We start from the raw sequence: 17662 nt of genomic DNA, 5'->3' as shown, positions 1-17662 counted from the left end.
ATTGGTTGGTTCTTTGTACATGCCCCAACTAGGGATCAAACCTGCAACCTGAGCATATCAGTACAATGCTCTAACCAACAGAGCTACTCAGCCAGGCTGGATTAGATGAACTTAAAAAAATACCTTGAATCCTGTAATTCTATGATTTTGTGACCTGAGGAGTCAAGGACTACATTCAAAGACTAAGGTATTTTCCATTCCTTTGAGTTTGGTTTCACATGTTGGGGGGTCCTCCTAGGCCCCCTCCACTGTGCTCCCGAGCTGTCACAGGAACTTCAGGGTTACTGAGGAACTCAGAGTCCTCCACTCAGCAATTAGGCTCTATATCTGCTTTGACTAGAATATGTGTTCTTGAAGTTTTTGCAAACTAGAAGGGAGATAGTAGGTATTTCCCTTTGGCAGAAAAACTAAAACACAAATACAAAGTGGTTAAAAGGAGCTATTTTTAAGTTAGTCCTTTAATTTTGAAAGAGTTTTTGTGGATCCAAGACATTCTACAGCACCAGTCACAATAAAACTATTTCAACTTACTGAGAATATTATTTCTGAATCACAGCAATATAATGACCTGAAAGTTTAAATGCTTTCAGTCACCAGTACATTCAATCTTTATGCCACAGCAGTACACTGGTTTTTAAAAAAATATATACTAAAGGATATGATTACTGATTTTTAGAGAGAGAGGAAGGGCTAGAAAGAGAGAGAAAGAAACATTGATCAGTTGCCTCCCCTATGAACCCATGTTGGGGATCAAACCTGCAATTTTTTGGTGTATGGAACCCACCCATAGTCCAACCAACTGAGCCACCTGGCCAGAGCCACTCTGGCACACTCTTAATGATAATATTCCTCATTGCCCACCACATTGTATGAAAATACCATAAGTTTAAAAACTTATTTTAATTCATGAAAGAAATATTCAAAACATTGGGTACCAATTTCACAATGATACTTTTTCCCCTCAGAAAATATGTAAAAGTAATACATGACTCATTTATTAAAATGGTTTCAGTGCAAATTCCTAGTGAGGCTTTGGAAGTGATGCTATCATTCAACTATTCCCATATTCTCTGAGTCACCAAGGTTTTTCGACACTGGTGGTAGAGCCTATTCCTACGTCCTCACAGGATAGAAACACATGGCTAGGAACGAATATGATATCAGAACTTGAACTGTGAGTTAGTGCACCACGTTTAGATCCAGGCACTGGTGGCCTCAGCCCTCAGCCCTGGGCTTTGCAAACCTTCTCCAATTATGATGTACAACTAGGTTTCTCAGGGTATTGATGAAATGCACCCTGTGATTCAGTAGGTCTAGGATTGGGACCTGAGCACTGCTTTTCTAATAAGTTCCCAGGTCCTGCTGCTAATGCTGGTTATAGATCCTACTTTGAGTATGACGGGTTTAGTGACTCTCTCTGTTTTTTCTCCAGTCACACTCTCTCTCCCCACAACATGAAAGGTTCATATAATCCAGGGAACCTACCATGAACTCTGTCTAAACCAGGACTCCAAGATTTCCTCTCCTGACCCCTTTCTGCCCTATGCACCTCTCCCCCATATGTCTACCATATGATAGATCCAGCCTGAGTCTGAGTATTGACAAAGGGCCAGTCATTTGGAGGAAGCTTAACCATGTGGGCTGGGATATGCCCAAGGCAGAGCCCCTTCTGGTGCAGATGGAGACTCAGGAAGTGAGAGGAAAGGGGTGGGCTCTGGTAAGAGGACTTTCATTTGCCTTCTTGACCCAGCAGGCAAAAGTTGGAGGTGTTCTTTTATGTCTGTTGATATAAATGACAGAGAGAAATCTCATCCTGGGATAGCTTATTTCTGATTTTAAGATCATAAAATCACAGCATGGATGGTTCTATTCATGAGGAACCGTTGTATCTAATACACTTAGAGCAAAGGGAAAATGTTTTCCTTTAACCCTTCCTAACAGTTTTCCCAAATGACCAACAATGTATCAGACAGTGTGTGGGGTTTCCACAGATTTTAGCTGAAATCTTGTTTTAACTTCCTGTGTGATGTTGAGCAAGTCAGTTACTTTTGAACAATAAGTCATTCTTTGCCCTCAGTTTCTTGATCTTTAAATTGGGGATACAGATGGTTCCCTACTCTCTTCTACCTTTTCCCTATTTATCCCCAACATGCTTCTATTTATCCTTCATCCATCAGCTCAAATGCCACCATATTGATTAGATCAGTTACCTGTAGCTAATCGGGAAGTAACTGTACTCATTTTTCATTGCATTTGCAACCCTTTGTCTTTTTATATTTGTGCTTTTGTTTTGATTAATGTCTACTAACCCACTGGATTCCAAGAGCAGGAATCCTGTCTCCTTAGTTCCCTTTTGTGTCCTCTCTACTTGGCACAGAGCCTGGTACCTAACAGATGCTAAATCCATGTTTGCTAAATAAGTAGACAATTGTGAGGTTATCTTTACAATTAGAGATATAATATATTGACTGACACATAGTAGGTCCTTAATAAATGATACTGATTAGTTTTCAGTGCAACTGATATTGTAATTAGATATTTTATTTTGTTTCCTTGTACTTGATTCATGGAGGAGAATGTGATGTATTTGGAACAACCACAGTTTGAACTGTCTAAGTCAAGAAAAAATGTGGTGTGATGAACTGGCTCAAATAATTAGAATCTTGATACACTTTTTAAAGGCTTAAGAAGTGAAAAATCATAATTTAAAAGAAAGGGAAAAAGTCCAAAAGTTTTGTTTGTCAATTTTGTTTGTCCCTCACAACTCATGCTCCAAATAGTGCTTCTTAAAATGCATGCGGTGAATTACTTTTCACCCGAGCATTCATGCCGACATGCTGACATTGTTAGGCTCCCCCTTACCCTCATATTTTGGGGTTTATGTGTCCCTTCAATATCAGCCAGCCCAAATATTCTCCTGTCAAATATTTCTGGGGCCTGTGAACAGGACATTTCTTTTTAAATGTCAAAATAAACCATCTGCTTGCACAACTGTTTCTAATTACTTTCCTGCCTAGACTCTCCACTTGAGGGGTTTGGCACAAGCACTCCGCCCAGAGCAGTGCTGCTGCCCAAATCTTCCCAGGCAGCTCATCAAGGCACTTGCAGCTCTGGGTAGAGCCTCGGACCTGAGTGCCTGAGTGTCTGTGGGTCCGTCTGCCCAGCCATCTGCTGGTGGCACCTCACCCTCCTGTGAGCCCCACCTTGCAGAAGTTCTGCTGGCCTCCACAGCCCCGGAGCTCAGCATGCATCCAGCAGGCTTCAGGAACTTCTTGCTGCTGGCGTCATCCCTCCTCTTCGTGGGGCTGTCAGCTGTTCCTCAAAGCTTCTCGCAGTCTCTGAGGTAAATTTGGTTTGTTATTCTTTAACACCAACCTGCCCTGCTTTGAGTGGCAGAGCTTAAGCTTGCAGGACAGTTACCGTAAGCCAACAGCAGTTAATGAAGTTGGACCCAGGATAAACTGTTTTCAACTTGTTTCTATTCCTTTCCTTATATCTATGCTGTGTGTTACTTCTCTTCTGTCCTTTTTCTTGTACTTCAGAAAAATAAAATCACTGAATATATTTCCTCCTATGCCAAAAAATATCAGAAAATATTTTTTAAAGATTTATTTATTTATTTATCTTTAGAGGGGAAGGGAAGGAGAGAAGGAGAGAAATATCAATGTATGGTTGCCTCTGGTGTGTCCCCTGCTGGGAACTGGCCTGCAACCCAGGCATGTGCCCAGACTGGGAATCGAACCACGATCGTGTGGTTCGCAGGCCCGCGCTCAATCCACTGAGCTACACCAGCCAGGGCAGAAAATATTTTTTAATTTTTTTAATTTATTGATTAGAGAGGGAGAAAAACATTAATTTGTTGTTTCACTTATTCATGCACTCATTGGTTGATGCTTGTATATGCCCTGATGGGTCATTGAACCCATGACCTCGGTGTAGTGGCATGATGCTGTAAACAATTGAGCTACTCAGTTGGGGCAGGAGGAATTTCTGCCATAAGTTAAACATAGTTCTATCTATGAATATCTATAAATTTTCAGAGCCTATAAAGCGGAATTATTTTATGGGTCTGTTTATATTTTGTATTACATTCTGTAAGAGGCTTTGAGGCACACTGCAAAGCTAAACTCTTAAAGTATAGTTTATAAGCACTGCTTAATTTAACTTAAGAAAGCATTATGCTTTATGCTTTCATAACATATATAACTGTTTCTATATTTCACCTTCTCTTTTTCATAAAATAACTGCCCCTGGCCATCAGATAATAATGAGACTTTTCAAAAAGGACTGAAAAGTCAGCAAATTGTCATACTTTGCAATAATTTGTACCCAATCTAAGTGTGCATAAAAGATTCAGGAGAAACTTTCAAGGGCTGGATTACCTCTGTCCAAATGGAAGATGGTCTTAGGCCTACGTGAGAAGGTCATTGCTGAGACACTTTGGGTCATAGTCATTTCTCAGGTGATAGCCAGTGGGTGGTGCTGCTTGCCTGGGCTAAGAAAGCATCTCTAAAAGGATGTTGGTCCCCAGAGAAAGGTGGGGCCTTTCTATGTTTCCAACTGGGAGGAAACGTGGGCTCAGAGAAGTAGGAGCAGTGTCTGTCCCTGACTGTGGCCCTGTTATGGTTTGTCGTCCCATGCAGAAGCGGGTCAGGTGCCACATGCAGACTGTCCCAGGGAGAGTCAGAGCGTCGGTGCCGGGCTCCCGGGCAGCCTCCAGGGGTTGCTCTGTGCCACGGCCGGGGCTGGTGCGACTGTGGGGTCTGCATCTGTCACGTGAAGGAGCCAGGAGTGTACTTTGGGCCCTTGTGTGAATGCCACGAGTGGGCTTGCGAGACCTACGACGGGAGAACCTGTGCAGGTAAGGGAGGACGCTATCTCCTCTCCGTGACACACCAGCTCGTGAGGGAGCAGGGAAACACTTTCTTCTGGAGTTTCCGCCATTTCCCCCAGGGAGAGAAGGGTAGGGACAGTCCTTTGCTCATTGGGCCATCAAGGAAGTTAGAAGTTATTGCCATCTGTGAGGGTTCTGGAATTGTATTATAACACTTTCCTCCACCCTGGGGTTCAGACTTAATCACTTAATTATAAATTTCACTTGCCTGTATTTTAGTTTCTTATTACAGACTCAACTTCTCCACTTCCTCACAAAAAAGTTATTTTCTTCTACCCCAACCACTAACAATGGTCACAATATTTGCAGCCTGTGTTTTATTTTAACCAAGGCAATACAGGGACATATTTCCCTAAATTCTAGAGGGCAGAGTGTGTTTTTGAACTCTTATTTGCCCCCTTATTTTTAGGGTATAGTTCACAGATATAACTGCATATCAGGAACTGTGACAAGGAAAAAATAAGTAGGTCCATATTTACTTAGAAGCAATGGCTTTTGTATTATTTTAGCAGCTTGAAATCTTTAGCTTCAGTGAAACTTGGTATTTTGTAAGGGTGGAGCAAAAATAAATTCATTTCCTTGCACAGTTTTAAGGAGTGATTTGGGACTAATTTTGGAAAGGGTCAAGGTATTTCTTCGAAGAGAACACCCTCCCCCCATCTCCTCTAGTTCCACCTAAATATGCCATTTACTTAAGGCCAAGAACCTCAATTAAGTCATTGTAAGTGATACAAGCACTCTGCTAGTGAGAGGATAACACAGCACATTCCAGCCAGCATTTGGCATATTCGTAGGAAAAAAACCACAGCTTATTTACCCACAATGTAGCTAAGAATAAAGACTCCAACACTAACATGTGGAGATCAAGAATGAGTTTATAACAAAATGTTTTTTTCTTGGCACCTGGGCCTAAAAGAGCATAGAGGGAATACTTAATAGGCAGACTGTTAGGCAGTGGAAAAAATAGTCATATAAGTAATTCAGAGGAGCACAGGTGCTTCTATGTGGTTTGTTTATCTTGTGAAGGTTGCAGCTCAACCATTTAAAAATAGTGAATGCCACAATGTGTTATTTTAACTTCATCGGGCCCATAAGCTGCAGTATAATTAAGGGTAGCCCCTTGGGATGAAAGCTAAGTATTGTTTAATATTTCATTTCAAATTCAACTGCCACCTAGCTTCTCTGGATTTTATTGCCTTTGGCAGGGATCTTCAATATCATGAGTTCTGAATACATTTTTTTAGATTTATTTAATTACTGTTTAAGTACAGTTTTCTGTATTATACTCCCAACCCAGCCCTCCCGCCCAGGGATCCCCACCTCCCTCCTACTTCAATTCCCCCCACCGCCCCCTTAGTTTTTGTCCATGTGTCATTTACACTTGTTCCTGTAAATCCTTCCCCCTTTCCCCTGAAATTCTCTCCCCTCTCCCCTCTGGTCCCTGTCAGCCTATTCTGCATTTCAGTGTCTTTGGTCATATTTTGCTTGCCTGTTTCTTTTGTTGTTTAGCTTCCTGTTAAAGGTTAGATCATATGGTATTTGTCTTTCACCACCTGGCTTATTTCACTCAGCATAATGCTTTCCAGTTCCATCCATGCTGTTGCAAAGGGTAGGAGCTCCTGCTTTATTTCTGCTGCATAGAATTCCATTGTGGAAATGGACCGCAGTTTTTGGATCCATTCATTTACTGAAGGGCACCTAAGTTGCTTCCAACTCTTGATTATTGTAAATTTTGCTGCTATGAACATTGGTGTGCATAGGTTTTTTTGGATTGGTGTCTTAGGGTTCTTAGGATATACTCCTAACAGTGGAATGGCTGGGTCAAAAGGCATTCATTTTTAGTTTTCTTAGAAAATTCCATACTGTTTTCCACGGTAGTCTGCAATCCCAGCAACAGTGAATCAGGGTCCCCTTTTCCCCACACTCTCTCCAACATTTGTTGTTTGTTGTTTTGTTTGTGATGGCCATTCTCATCAGTGTAAAGTGGTATCTCATTGTGGTTTTAATTTGCATCTCTCCAACACCTAGCGATACTGAGCATCTTTTCATGTGTCTCTGGATCCTCTGTATGTCCTCTTTGGAGTAGTGTCTGTTCAAGTCCTTTGCCCATTTTTTAATTGGGTTGCTCGTCTTCTTATAGTGGAGTCATATGAGTTCTTTATGTATTTTGGAGATTAAAACTTTGTCTGACGTATCATTGGCAAATATGTCTTCCCATACAGTTGGATCTCTTTTTATATTAATACTGTTTTCTTTAGCCATGCAGGAGCTTTTAATTTTGATGAGATCCCATTTGTCTATTCTTTCCTTTCTGTCCCTTGCTCTAGGGGACATATCAGTAATAATGTTCCTGTGTGAAATATCTGAGATTTTCCTGCCAATGTTCTCCTCTAGGATTTAATGGTGTCACAGCTTATATTTAAGTCTGTTATCTACCTTTAATTTATTTTGGTGTATGGTGCAAATTGGTGCTAAAGTTTCATTTTTTTGCACATAGCGCTCCAGTTCCCCCAACACCACTTGTTGAAGAGGCTATTTTTACTGCATTTTATGTTACTGCCACCTTTGTCAAATATTAGTTGCCCATAGAGACATGGGTTTATTTCTGGGCTCTGTTCTGTTCCATTGGTCTGTGTGCCTGTTTTTATGCCAGTACCAGGCTGTTTCGATTACAGTGGCCTTGTAATATAGTTTGGTATCAGGTATTGTGATCCCTCCTACTTTGTTCTTCTTTCTCAAAATTGCAGCTGCTATTCAGGGTTGTTTATGGTTCCATATAAATTTTAGAAGTGTTTGTTCTATGTCTGTGAAATCTGCCATTGGTACTTTAATAGGTATTGCATTGAATCTGTAAATTGGTTTGGGTAGTATGGACATTTTGATGATGTTAATTCTTCTAATCCATGAACACAGTATAGGTTTCCATTTGTTTGTTTCTTCCTTGATTTCTTTCTTCAGTGTTGTGTAGTTTTCTAAATACAGGAGTTTTACCTTTTTGGTTAGGTTTATTCCTAGATATTTTATTTTACTATTTGCCACATAAAATGAGATTTTTTTATTGATTTCTGCTTCTGCTGTTTCATTGTAAGTATACAAAAATGCTTTTGATTTCTGGATATTGACTTTGTATCTCACTGTTTTTCCAAATTCATTTATTACGTTGAACAGTTTTTTGGTAGAAAGTATAGGATTTTCCACATACACTATCATGTCATCTGCAAACAGTGGAAGTTTTGTTTTCTCCTTTCTGATTTGGATGCCTTTTATTTCCTTTTCTTGTCTGATCGCTGTGGCTAAAACTTCCAATACTGTATTGAATAGAAATGGTGACAGTGGACAACCTTGTGTTGTTTCATATCCTAGTGGAAGAGATTTTAGTTTTTGCCTATTGAGTATGATGTTGGCTGTAGATCTTTCATATATGGCCTTTATTATATTGAGGAATGGTCCCTCTATTCCCACTTTGCTGAGAATTTCTTTCATAAATGGGTGTTTTACTTTATCAAAAGCTTTTTCCTCATCTATTGATATGATCATGTGCTTTTGTCTTTACTTTTGTTAATGTGATGTATTACATTTACTGATTTATGAATATTGAACCATCCTTGCATCCCTGGGATGAATCCCACTTGGTCATGGTGCATGATCTTTTTGATGTATAGTTGGATGCAATTTGCCAATATTTTATTGAGGATTTTAGCATCTATGTTCATCAGGGATATTGGCCTGTAGTTTTCTTTCTTTGTTGTGTCTCTATATGGGTTTGGAATTAGGGTGATCCTGGGTTCATAAAAAGAGTTGGGAGTATTCCATCATTTTGGATTTTTTGGAATAGTCTGTGAAGCAAAGGAGTTAGCTCTTCCTTAAATGCTTTGTAGATTTCTCCTGTGAAACCGTCAGGTCCAGGGCTTTTGTGTGATGGGAGTTTTTAAATTACTGCTTCAATTTCATCTGCTGCTATTGGTCTGTTCAGGCTCTCTGTTTTTTCTTCATTGAGTTTTGGAAGATTATATTTTTCTAGAAATTTGTCCATTTCACCTAGATTTTCAAATTTCTTGGCATACAGTCCTTCATAGTAATTTCCTACAATCCCTTCTATTTCTGTGGTGTCAGTTGTATTCTCTCCTCTTTCATTTCTGGTTGTGTTTATTTGGGTCCTCTCTCTTCTTTTCTTGATGAGCCTACTTAACAGCTTGTCAATTTTGTTTATCTTTAAAAAAAAAACCAGCTCCTGGATTCATTGATCTTTAGAATTCTGCTTTCAGCTTGAACAGACCAATAACAGCAAATGAAATTGAAGCAGTAATCAAAAAAATCCCATCACACAAAAGCCCCGGACCAGATGGTTTCACAGGAGAATTCTACAAAGCATTTAAGGAAGAGCTAACTCCTTTGCTTCACAGACTATTCCAAAAAATCCAAAATGATGGAATACTCCCAACTCTTTTTATGAACCCAGAATCATCCTAATTCCAAAACCAGATAGAGACACAGCAAAGAAAGAAAACTTTAGGCCAATATCCCTGATGAACATAGATGCTAAAATCCTCAACAAAATATTGGCAAATTGCATCCAACTATATATACATCAAGAAGATCATGCACCATGACCAAGTGGGATTCATCCCAGGGATGCAACGATGGTTCAATATCCACAAATCAGTAAATGTAATACACCACATAAACAAAAGCAAAGACAAAAACCACATGGTCATATCAGTAGACACAAAAAAGCTTTTGATAAGGTAAAACACCCATTTATGAAAAAAATTCTCAGCAAAGTGGGAATAGAGGGACCATTCCTCAATATAATAAAGGCCATATATGAGAGATCTACAGCCAACATCATACTCAATGGGCAAAAACTAAAAGCTTTTCCACTAAGATCAGGAACAAGACAAGGTTGTCCACTTTCACCACTTCTATTTAATATAGTATTGGAAATGTTAGCCTCAGGGATTAGGCAAGAAAAGGAAATAAAAGGCATTCAAATTGTAAAGCAAGAAACAAAACTTGCATTGTTTGCAGATGACATGATAGTGTACATGGAAAATCCTATAGACTGTGCCAAAAAACTGTTCGAACTAATAAACGATTTTGGCAAAACAGTGGGCTATAAAGTCAATATCCAGAAATCAAAGGCATTTTTGTATACTAATAATGAATCAGCAGAAGCAGAAATCAAGAAAAGAATCCCATTTGATATAGCAAAAACAAAAATAAAATATCCGGGAATAAATCTAACCAAGGAGGTAAAAGACCTGTATGCAGAAAACTACACAACACTGAAGAAAGAAATTAAGGAAAAAACAAACAAATGGAAACATATACCATGTTCATGGATTGGAAGAATTAACATCATCAAAATGTCCATACTATCTAAAGCAATTTACAGATTCAATACAATACTTATTAGAGTACCAATGGCATATTTCACAGACATAGAACAAACACTTCAAAAATTTATATGGAACCATAAAAGACCCCACATAGCAGCTGCAATGTTAAGAAAGAAGAACAAAGTAGGAGGGATCACAATACCTGATATCAAACTGTATTACAAGGCCACTGTAATCAAAACAGCCTGGTACTGGCATAAAAACAGGCGCATAGACCAATGGAACAGACTAGAGAACCGAGAAATAAACCCAACTCTCTACAGTCAATTAATATTCGACCAAGGGTGCAGTAACATAAAATGCAGAAAAAATAGCATCTTCAATAAATGGTGTTGAGAGAACTGGACAGCTACGTGCAAAAAAAATGAAACTTTAGCACCAACTTACATCATACACCAAAATAAATTCAAGGTGGATAAAAGAGTTAAATATAAGCTGTGACACCATTAAAGTCCTAGAGGAGAACATTGGCAGGAAAATCTCAGATATTTCACACAGCAACATTTTTCTTGATATGTCCCCTAGAGCAAGGAATATAAAGGAAAGAATAAATGAATGGGATCTCATCAAAATAAAAAGCTTCTGTGCAGCTAAAGAAAACAGCATTAAAATAAAAAGACAACCAACTGTATGGGAAAACATATTTGCCAATGATACCTCAGACAAAGGTTTAATCTCAAAAATATACGAAGAACTCACACGACTTCACTCTAAGAAGACAACTAACCCAATAAAAAAATGTGGAAAGGACTTGAACAGACACTTCTGCAAGGAGGACATACACAGGATCCAGAAACACATGAAGAGATGCTCAATATTGCTTGCTATCAGAGAGATGCAAATTAAAACCACAATGAGATACCACTTTACACCAGTGAGAATTGCTATCATAAACAAAGCAATAAACAAGAAATGTTGCAGAGGGTGTGGGGAAAAGGGGACTCTGGTCCACTGTTGGTGGGATTGCAGACTGGTAGAACCATTATGGAAAACAGTATGGAATTTTCTCAGAAAGGTAAAATTGGACTTGCCTTTTGGCCCAGCACTTCCACTGCTAGGATTGTATCCTAAAAACCCTAAAACACCAACTCCAAAGAACATATGCACCCCAATGTTCATAGCAGCACAATTTACAACAGCCAAGAGTTGGAAGCAACCTAGGTGCCTGTCAGTAAATGAATGGATAAAAAACTATGGTACATATACACAATGGCATTTTACACTGCAGAAAGAAAGTAGGAGCTCCTACCTTTTTCAGCATCATGGATGGAACTGGAAAGCATTATGCTGAGTGAAATAAGCCAGGTGTTGAAGGACAAATACCATATGATCTCACCTTTAACAGGAAGCTAAATAACAAAACGAACAAGCAAGCAAAATATAACCAAAGACACTGAAATAGAGAATTGGCTGACAGTGATCAGAGGGGAGAGGAGAGGGAATATCAGGGGAAATAGGGGAGGGATTTAGAGGAACATATATAAAGGATACATGAACAACAACCTAGAAGGGTAGAAATGGGAGGGAGGGAGGGAGCACAGGGGTGGGTTGGGATGGGAGTAATAGACAGAAAACTGTACTTGAAAAGTAATTAAATTAAAAAAAATGAAAAAAAAAGAATTTTGCTTTCAGTCTCTATGTCATTTAATCGTACACTGATCTTGGTTATTGCCTTTCTTCTACTGGCTCTGGGCGGTCTTTGTTGTTGTTCCTCAAGTTCTAGTGGGCATAGGGTTAGGTTGTTTATTTGAAACGTTTCTATCTTTTTTAGATACACCTGTATTGCTATGAACTTCACTCTCAGGACTGCCGTCTCTGTGTCCCATAAGTTTTGGGTTGTTGTGAGTTCATTTTCATTTGTTTCCAGAAACTTTTTGATTTCTTTTCTAATTTCTAATGGGTCATCCTTGACCCATTCATTGTTTAATAACATACCATTCAGTCTCCATGATTTTGGGGGTTTTGGGCTTTTTCTTTGGGGTTGGTTTCCAGTTTCAGTCCCTTGTGGTCAGAGAAAATGGTTGGTATGATTTCAATTTTCTTGAATTTGTTGAGGCTCATTTTGTATCCTATCATGTGGTCTATCTTTGAAAATGTTCCATGTGCATTTGAAAAGATTGTGTATTTAGCTTCTTTGGGATGAAGGGCTCTATATATATCAGTTAAGTCCATTTCATCTAGGGCATTGTTCAGTTCCACAATATCTTTGTTGATATTTTGTTTGGAGGATCTGTCCATTTTTGACAGTGGAGTGTTAAAATCCCCTATTATAATTTTGTTGCTGTCAATATCTTTCTTGAAGTCCTCTAAGATTTTCTTTATATATTTGGGTGATCCTATGTTGGGTGCATATATCTTTATGATGTTATTCTTCTTGGTGGATTCTTCCTCTTTGTATTACGAAGTGACCTTCTGGGTCTCTCTTTATGACACTTTTTTTGAAGTCTATTTTGTCTGGTATGCGTATTGCTACCTTGGCTTTTTTTTCCCCTGTACATTTGCTTGGAAAATTTGTTTTTAGCCCTTTACTTTTAGTCTGTGATGGTCTTTTATCCTGAGGTGGGTCTCTTGTAGGCAGCATATGTGTGGGTCATGCTTTCTTAACCAATCACCTATTCTATGTCTTTTTCTTGGAGCATTTAATCCATTTACATTTAAGCTTATTATTGATAGGTACTTATTCATTGCCATTTTTGTACCTCTGTTCTTCTGTTTCTCTCTTTTTTTGTTCCTTTCCTTAAAGCAGTCCTTTTAGTATTTCTTGTAGAGCTGGTTTGATGGAGGCATATTCTTTTAGACTTCTTTTGTCTTGGAAGCTCTTTACTTGGCCTTCTGTCTTGATTGAGAGCCTTGCTGGATAAAGTATCCGTGGTTGTAGGCCTCTGTTCTCATTACTTGGAATATTTCTTGCCATTCTCTTCTTGCTTGGAGCATTTCCATTGAGAAGTCAGCAACTAACATTATTGGGGCTCCCTTGTATGTTACTTCCTTTTTCTCCCTTGCTGCCTTTAATATTCCATCTTTGTCTTGGAATTTTGCCGTTTTAATGATGATATGTCTTGAATTGGGCCTCTTTGGGTTCCTCTTGATTGGGACTCTCTGTGATTCGTGGTTTTGTGTGACCTTTTTCTCTCATCAAATTAGGGAAATTTTCCTGTATTACTTTTTCAAATAGGTTTTCTATCCCTTTTTCTTTTTCTACTCCTTCTGATATCCCTATTATTCAAATATTATTACGTTTTGTATTGTCTTGCATTTCTCTTAATCCCTCTTCATTCATTCTGAGCCTCTTTTCCTTTACTTGCTCGGTCTGAGAGACTCTTTCTACTCTGTCCTCTAACTCACTGATGCAATCTTCTGCCTCATCGATACTGCTTTTCATTCCTTCAACTGTGTTCTTCAGTTCAGAGGTTGTATTCTTCATTTCCTCTTTGCCTTTGCTGATAGTTTCTATTAATTTTTTCATGTTGATATAGTTTCCAGTGAGTTCATTGTAACTTCCCTGTAGTTTCTGGTAACTCATTGTGAGCTCTTTGAATTTCCTGGGAACCAGTGCTTTGAATTCAATATCTGATAGTTGACTTGCCTCTATTTCATCGAACATTCATTCTGAGGCTTCTTCGTTTTCTTTCATTTGACGATTTTTCTTTGTCTTACCCTTGTTTTTGAGACTCTTGTTGTTTGCCTAAGCTTCTTAAATTGATTAAGAAGAATTGATTTTTCTGACTCCCTGGGTTTATGGTGTGAACCTCTGTGTTAGAATACCTGTGAAATCAGTGGTGCAGTCTCCTTCAGGTATCTTGATGTTGTCCACTTTCACCTACTCCTTTGTGTGTGTGTGTGTGTGTGTGTATGTGATCAGTTGGAGGGGGAGGCAAAATGGTTTATGACAGCCGAAGAATATTTTATGATACTTACAGTCACAGCCAGTAGAGAAGAGATAGAAGATCTTTAGGCTATATATAGTGTTAACCATAATCTTCAACCCAACTTTCCACTTTTAAGAAAGGATGGACAAAACATAAGTCTCTTGTTGAGGAAGGAAGGCTTGTGAGTTGTATCTAGAAAGCAGTGAGATTGTGGGTGGTCAGATTTTGAGGTAAAGTGAGAGTAACGAATAGTAAATAGGTATAGTGTGTGAGCAAAAACAGTTAATCACTACAGTAATAGAGTTCAGGGACCTCTCAAGTGAGCTATGATCCAGGAGATGTGTTGTGACATATTTAGAGTTGTATAAAACAGGTATTATTTACAATAATAATAGAGCAACAATCATATGACACACTCTATGTGATCTGTCTGAATAGGTGGTATAGAACTTTGGGTAGTGTGCTAAAGGAAAACAAGTGGTGTGAAGTATAGAAAGTTAGCAATACACTGTGGAGGAGAGAACAGGGGAAACCTGTCAAATAATACAATATAACCAGCTAAGACTAAGAAGCCTATAAGGAAAGAGGAGGAATACAAAGATATTATTAAAATATAAAAGAAGTGAGAATATTGAAAATATAATACAAATATGCAGCAACTTGTGGCTTTTCTGCTATAGCAAAGTGAAATTTGTCTCTCTGTCTCTACTGTTGGGATGTCCTCTCTTTGGGCCCCACTCTGGTCTTTTTGCGGTTCCTAGTTGTTTGTTTCTCTTGTGGGTAAAAGAAGACAAAGCAACAAACAAAAAAAAGGCAGGAGAAGGGAGGAAAAAGCGATGTTTGGAAAGAAAGAAGGAAGGACTAAAACAAGAAAAAAGGAGAGGAACAAAGTATTGAAAGATAAAACAATAATAAAATTAAAAAAATAAGATTACTAAAAAAATTTACTAAAGGAAAAAAAATCCCTTATTGTTTTCAAACTGTCCCAACCAGTTTTGTGATTGCAGCAGGCTGTGTGTTGATTGGTGCCGTCTCTCTGAGACTGCTCTCCCAAGAGCTAGCCCCTCCCCAGCCCTTCATGAAGTGGATCTAGGTTCTTTTCAGAGTATCTACCCTGGTGGTGGTCCCCTTTGTGGGCTGGCATGTGGGCACCCAGGCGTCCACCAGGCTGCCTTGTTCCCCCCGGGATCTTGGACGGTCCTTCCCAGTCCTGTGGTGTGAGACTCAAGTGCTTCCACCCCTCCTCTGGATTGGTGCCAGGCTGGGTGGGAAACAAGCCAAGCTGCCCTCCCAAGAGAACACCTCAGTCCACTCTCCAAAAAAACTTCTCCAGAAAGCCTACCTCTCAGCCCAGACCAATCCCCAGCCAGACTGGTGACAACAATGTGCCTCTCAATTCTCCTGGGCTGGCGACCACAGAGTCCCCAGTTGAACAGGGCCCTTTGTCCTTGTTACCTTCTCTATAAACTCAAGCAGACAGGTCTCTGCCTGATGTTGCCCAGCCTTGCTTAGATGGGGAAGGAGGGAGCTGATGACCCAGCTCTCTCCCAAGGACCCTGCAGCAGGCCCAAGGCTCCCAAAGAGTCTGCTGTAGACCCGCCAGGTGCCACTCCTGAAGAGTCCTCCGTGGCAGACACACCCCTGATCCCAACCGATGACTCTGGACCCTGACCGCGGGGGCGGCACCAAGGCTGTTAGGCACCGGCCCCCTCCGCCATGGCTTTTGTCTTTACCCAGGCTCTGAGACCCCGCTGACCTGTAGCTGTCTGGTCCTGTAGCTGTCACAATCTCTGTTCTCTCATTTTCATAAATGCTGGGGAACTGTTGGTTGATTGCACTGTTCCTGAGTAGATCTGCCAGGATTTTCTTCCATGGGTATAGGAACTGGAATCGCTCTGTCCTACTCTGTCACCATCTTCCTTTCCTCTCCTAAATACATTTTTAAAGGTCATTTTGTAATCTTACATTGGAAAAGAAGAATTAAGATGCAGTCTTCAACCAGCAAAACTAGTTATGGGAATCATCAGATAAAACTCCCCTATCGAACAAGCTTCTTTGGTTCCTTTCTCTAAAATCGTGCAGGTGAAACCCTGCAGTAGATAGTGCTCTTTTTATTTCTCCCATGGAAAGTGATTTGTGGTTTACCCATAACATCTTAGTCACTGCATTCCTTTCTCCCTGATACAAAATGCTGTACTGAGTCACCCAAAGTTTTATTTGCATGTGTGTATGTTTCTGTAGAAGGCAAACTGCTTCTCTTCATTTCAAAGCTGAATGAAATAAGTGTGTTTCTTTTCCCTTCTCATCATGCTACAGGCCCTGGGGCAGAATCTGCTCCTGAAAATACTGTGACTATATTTGCCTGGTGTTCTGTGTTTGCTTGGACAATGAGGAAATCCTTACACACAGCCCATCATGCTGCCTTGCCAGCTTGCCCACTTGCTTTGTGCTTTAAATTTAGCTTCACAATTTCATGTTCAAAAAGTAGTTCCAATATTATAGTTTGGAATATATTCCACTGTTAGGCAGTGGAATATATTTCCACTGCCTAACAATGGAAAATATAGAATACATTCTATTAGTAATATAGAAACTCAGCAGGTTGTCTTTTGTGTTTTTATGGGCACCTAGGTCTTCATCTCTAAGATAATTTCTGTAGGTATTTTCTAGAAATAGAGTAGCTTTCAGAGACCTCCCCAACCTCTGTGAATAAACAAAATTTTGCTCAGGTAGTATATCGTATAGTGGTTAAGATTTTGGCCTCTGGAAAACATTTTTTGGGATATAAATCAACTGTGTGAACTTATGCAGTAACTTGAACTCTATTTCATCATCTGTAAAATGGGATAATAACAATATTCAAAGAATTACTGTGAGGTTTACTGTGTGTAAAACACTTAAAAGAGTGTTTTCCACAAAATCATTGCTCAGTATATATTAATATTATTACAGAAATGCATAAAAGGTGAGCTAGTATGGACGGATAGATGGACAAAAAGATGGATACATTAGATAGGCAGGTACAATAGATGACAGATAGATAAATAGGTAGATAGATAGATGATAGATAGATAGATGTCCTGGCTTTGTATATGTTGGGCAATTGATTCAGTGAAAGCAATTTAGTTTTCTTGGTGTAGACCTGGCCTGTTGCTATTCATACAAAGCTCAAAGGGTCAAGCAAGGATAGCTATTTTGGTCCTGCCTCAGAGCAGCTGTATTAGATACACCATATGCTTTTCAAGTTTAGTCCACTGAAATTCTAATACTGTGAATCACAAGAAACATACTTATTTTAGTTTGAGCTAGTTGAAAATGATTACATTTACAAGATCCAAAGTGGTCTATTTCTTCCAGTGTTCACTTGTTCATGTCTCATGCATCTTCCTTAAACTTCAGTGGCATAAAGCCTGACCCAATTATTGTTCCTGCAGGTGTTATGTTCTAATGAGATATGTCTTAGAGAATAATAAAATGTTTGGTTACATAAAAACAAACTT

General features: G+C 39.3%; 1 protein-coding gene across 1 annotated transcript in view; it reads left to right on the top strand.

Moving 5' to 3' along the window:
• Nucleotides 1-3045: 3045 nt before the first annotated feature.
• Nucleotides 3046-17662, top strand: part of ITGBL1 (integrin subunit beta like 1) — a 278369-nt gene continuing 263752 nt past the window's right edge. Inside the window, exons 1-2 of the mRNA XM_037065790.1 lie at nt 3046-3343; nt 4644-4861. Coding sequence (XP_036921685.1) covers nt 3246-3343; nt 4644-4861 — 316 coding nt within the window. The 5' untranslated portion in view covers nt 3046-3245. The remainder of the gene's footprint in view (nt 3344-4643; nt 4862-17662) is intronic.

Source organism: Sturnira hondurensis, unplaced genomic scaffold (assembly GCF_014824575.4).
Source record: "Sturnira hondurensis isolate 20B ecotype Veracruz unplaced genomic scaffold, ASM1482457v3 Scaffold0016184, whole genome shotgun sequence".
Classification (NCBI taxonomy): domain Eukaryota; kingdom Metazoa; phylum Chordata; class Mammalia; order Chiroptera; family Phyllostomidae; genus Sturnira; species Sturnira hondurensis.
The sequence above is the reverse complement of the archived record's forward strand: the minus strand, read 5'-3'. Positions and strand labels throughout refer to the sequence as shown.